Genomic DNA, 4,517 nt, shown 5'->3' with positions numbered 1-4,517 from the left:
TAGTGAAGAGTTCCTGTTTGTCTGATCACTGAACCGCAGCTGACATGAAACTCACTGGAAGCTGAAAGGTAAAACAAGCTCATATTTATATTGTTTATTTCTTAACAGCTTCATTTTTGAGTTTCAGTTCATTTAAGTGTGTTGTGGCATCATGTGATTGTGTGTGTGAGACAGGGTTAGGGTTAGGCTGAGTGTGAAGTGTGAGTAAAGAGCATCCTCTAAGATAATGACCCATGAACATCATCTATCTGTAAATGTTAGATTCACTATTTTAGAAATGTGCTTTATATTTAATCATTAACTTTGTGCTTCCTCTTCCCTTCAGCACTGAGTGGAGATGAAACAGGAGTACCAGGATGTTGTTCTGCAGGTGTGCGGCGCCTCCTCCCTGCAGGTGGGTGTTAAGATCCAGACGCTGTGGAGCGGTTACGGGGAGATCCTGCGGCTGCACCTGGAGGGCAGCGACCGGCCGTCCGTGGTCGTCAAACACGTCAAGTTTCCAGAAGACGCGGAGCATCCCGGAGGCTGGAACACGGACCGCTCCCACACACGCAAAGTCAAATCCTATCATGTGGAGACACACTGGTACCAGAACTACTCCACCAATCAGAGCTGTCGCATCCCAGCGTGCCTGGCCGCCTGTTCCCATGGAGACGAGATGCTGATTGTGCTGGAGGACCTGGACGTGGCCGGTTATGATCAGAGAAGGTAGTGACGTGAGGTTTGAGGCTTTATCCTCAAATTTAGATTAAATAGTACAAAATAAACTGATAAAGATACAGATGTGGATTTAAGCATCCAGATAATCTGAGAGTCTGCTGCAGGATGTAGTATGTACAAGCATTAAAGTGTCTACTAACCCTAACTACATTAATAACTAGGGTTAGGGTTATAACTACTAACTACTAACCCTACTGACCCTACTAACCCTAACCCTACTAACCCTACTAACCCTACTAACCCTAACCCTACTAACCCTACTAACCCTAACCCTACTAACCCTACTAACCCTAACCCTACTAACCCTAACCCTACTAACCCTAACCCTACTAACCCTAACTACATTAATAACTAGGGTTAGGGTTATAACTACTAACTACTAACCCTAACCTTTAGGAGAGGAGTTACAATCAATATAAGCAACTATGTCTCTTCATTGTATGTCATCTAAATATTTCTCCAGGTCTATCAAAGCATGGAAGAAGATATGAAACAATGATTATAAGAACAATATATATTATATATATTATATATTATATAAAATATATTTTCTGTGCTAAATGAGAAACTGTTTTATATTTTAGGACCAGTGTGAGGAACAGAGAGATTAAAGCTTGTCTCGGTTGGCTCGCCCACTTCCACGCTCTCTTCCTGGGCGTAGCACCCGAGGGTCTGTGGTCCGTCGGGACCTACTGGCACCTGGAGACCCGGCCGGACGAGCTGGAGGTCATGGACGACGCCGAGCTCAAAGCGGCGGCCGGCCACATCGACAAAATACTCAACGAATGTCGCTTCAAGACCATCGTTCACGGAGATGCCAAGTTAGCCAACTTCTGCTTCTCCCCGAGCGGCCGGGACGTCGCAGCCGTAGACTTTCAGTACGTCGGCGGAGGCTGCGGGATGAAAGACATCGTGTATTTTTTAGGAAGCTGCATGGAAGAGAAGGAGTGTGAAAAGAGGGTTCCAGACTTACTGGACTATTATTTCTCCGAGTTGAAGCTCTCTGTGAAGAAAGATGTGGACTTTGCCGCCCTTGAGAAGGAGTGGAGGGAGATGTTCGCCTTCGCCTGGACGGACTTCCATCGCTTCCTGCTGGGATGGATGCCCGGACACTGGAAGATCAACCGCTACAGCAAACAGCTGACCAAGGAGGTGCTGGGAAAACTGCAGCTTTAATCAGCACCTAAAAAAACTCTAATTTTCACTCTGCAGACAAGCAGAGAGCCGAGTGTGTTTGAACGTGGAGATCCTTTACTCACCTGTTTGCAGTGACACGTGCTTATCAAACCATTTCTGGATGAATAAAGGTCTTTGAAAAATGTTTGGGCTATTTTTCTTCTATAATTCAGCCCTTGAGATCTTAACAGACACTTCTTAGCTTCTTCTTAAACCACTGGACTACAAATACATGATACTAACTATTGGCTGCTACGGCTTATATGTTTAATAATGTGCAGAGAGACTTTAATATATTCAAATGAGCTAAAACTGTTTCTAAACAACTTCATTTAAAGAGAGAAACACGGACGCTACGTCTGAGAGCTTTCTGCCGCTAGCTCTGCTACCAGCTCGGTTGCTAGCTGGGCGGCTAACTCAGCTAGCTGGCTAACTGTAGACTGTAGTAGTAGTAGTGCTAACTCAGCTAACTGGCTAACTGTAGACTGTAGTAGTAGTAGTGCTAACTCAGCTAACTGGCTAACTGTAGACTGTAGTAGTAGTAGTGCTAACTCAGCTAACTGGCTAACTGTAGACTGTAGTAGTAGTAGTGCTAACTCAGCTAACTGGCTAACTGTAGACTGTAGTAGTAGTAGTGCTAACTCAGCTAACTGGCTAACTGTAGACTGTAGTAGTAGTAGTGCTAACTCAGCTAACTGGCTAACTGTAGACTGTAGTAGTAGTAGTGCTAACTCAGCTAACTGTAGACTGTAGTAGTAGTAGTGCTAACTCAGCTAACTGGCTAACTGTAGACTGTAGTAGTAGTAGTGCTAACTCAGCTAACTGGCTAACTGTAGACTGTAGTAGTAGTAGTGCTAACTCAGCTAACTGGCTAACTGTAGACTGTAGTAGTAGTAGTGCTAACTCAGCTAGCTGGCTAACTGTAGACTGTAGTAGTAGTAGTGTGTGCTGAATGTATTTATACCTCTACAGCAGCAGGGCGGGTTTATGCTAATCACTGATTTTCAGACCTAAAATCCTGAACACAGAAACCTTGAAACAAAATCCCTTGACATTAAATTCCATCCAAAGTAGCCCTTGCCAGGACATCACTATTAAAAGGTTATAATAGTTATAGGATACAGCATGTTTAAAACTGCCAAGAAACAATCAAGGAAAATAAAGCACATTAAAAACTGAATAGAGATAAAATACAACATGCAGTTTAAGAAGAGCTGCTCTCTTCAGTTACAGTTTATTTATTTTATTTATTTTATTTCAGAGCTGATTAAAAAGATTATTATGATTATTAAGTTGTAGTGTTTTCTGGAGGTTATTCAGCACCAACTTCTGAGCCAATATATCTTCATTTATATATCTATATCTGCCTCATTTTGCATTTTTAACAAACATGTGATACAATTGATGTTTTTTAACATTATTTAAGGTTTTATATCAAACATGATGTAAAATTATGCTGTTCTGGAAATGATAAATTATAAGGCTTATTATAGTTGCACTGAATAATTTAGGTGATACATGAACACACATACCTGTTAAATCATAAAAGACAGCAGTGACACTAAATGATATATAATAATATAATATACTTTATTACAAGTAAAAATCCTGCATTTAAAATCCTACTTAACCCTAAAGTAGCATCTAGATTTACTTATAATACTAAAAGTAGTATAAAAGTATTAATGTTACAGATAATTAGGCTCATGCACTGACTCGTCACTGTTAATGATGTTTGTGATATATCAGAAGAGGACGAGAGGAGAGCTAGAAGCTTACATCCCACTCATCGTCTGGGGGGGGGGGGGGGGACTCCTTCATACCACCACAGCTCCCAGTCCCTCCCACTCCCTCCCAGTACCTCCCAGTCCCTCCCAGTCCCTACCAGTCCCTCCCAGTACCTCCCACTCCCTCCCAGTCCCTCCCAGTACCTCCCAGTACCTCCCACTCCCTCCCAGTACCTCCCAGTACCTCCCACTCCCTCCCAGTACCTCCCAGTCCCCCCCAGTCCCTCCCAGTCCCTCCCAGTACCTCCCACTCCCTCCCAGTACCTCCCACTCCCTCCCAGTACCTCCCAGTCCCCCCCAGTCCCTCCCACTCCCTCCCAGTACCTCCCAGTCCCTCCCAGTCCCTCCCAGTACCTCCCAGTCCCTCCCAGTACCTCCCAGTCCCTCCCAGTCCCTCCCAGTACCTCCCAGTCCCTCCCAGTCCCTCCCAGTACCTCCCACTCCCTCCCAGTCCCTCCCAGTCCCTCCCACTCCCTCCCAGTCCCTCCCAGTCCCTCCCAGTACCTCCCAGTCCCTCCCAGTCCCTCCCAGTACCTCCCACTCCCTCCCAGTACCTCCCACTCCCTCCCACTCCCTCCCAGTACCTCCCACTCCCTCCCAGTCCCTCCCACTCCCTCCCAGTCCCACTAAGAAAGACTGATCCTGTCCTTACTGGAACATTTAATCTCAGGAATTTTTGCTTAATGCACATTTATGTATATTTTAGATTTACTTACACAAAGGTTCAGTTTACTGTATATTTTATTTTATTACGCTACCCCCCCCCCCCCCCCCCCCCGCACTGCGTTAGGGTTAGGGTTACCCTCTCCACGGGGATCAATGAAGACCTCTAAC

At 45.0% G+C, this 4,517-nt stretch overlaps 1 protein-coding gene across 1 annotated transcript; it reads left to right on the top strand.

Annotated features, from left to right (window-relative positions):
- Positions 1-2,035, top strand: pkdc (protein kinase-like domain containing). Its single transcript, XM_053327123.1, has 3 exons — positions 1-68; positions 326-708; positions 1,305-2,035. The coding sequence occupies exons 2-3, from the start codon at positions 338-340 to the stop codon at positions 1,894-1,896; spliced, it is 963 nt and encodes a 320-aa protein (XP_053183098.1). The 5' UTR covers positions 1-68; positions 326-337; the 3' UTR covers positions 1,897-2,035.
- Positions 2,036-4,517: the final 2,482 nt, after the last annotated feature.

The sequence above is a fragment of the Scomber japonicus genome, chromosome 10, assembly GCF_027409825.1.
Source record: "Scomber japonicus isolate fScoJap1 chromosome 10, fScoJap1.pri, whole genome shotgun sequence".
Classification (NCBI taxonomy): domain Eukaryota; kingdom Metazoa; phylum Chordata; class Actinopteri; order Scombriformes; family Scombridae; genus Scomber; species Scomber japonicus.
This window is presented reverse-complemented; position numbering and strand designations above follow the sequence as displayed.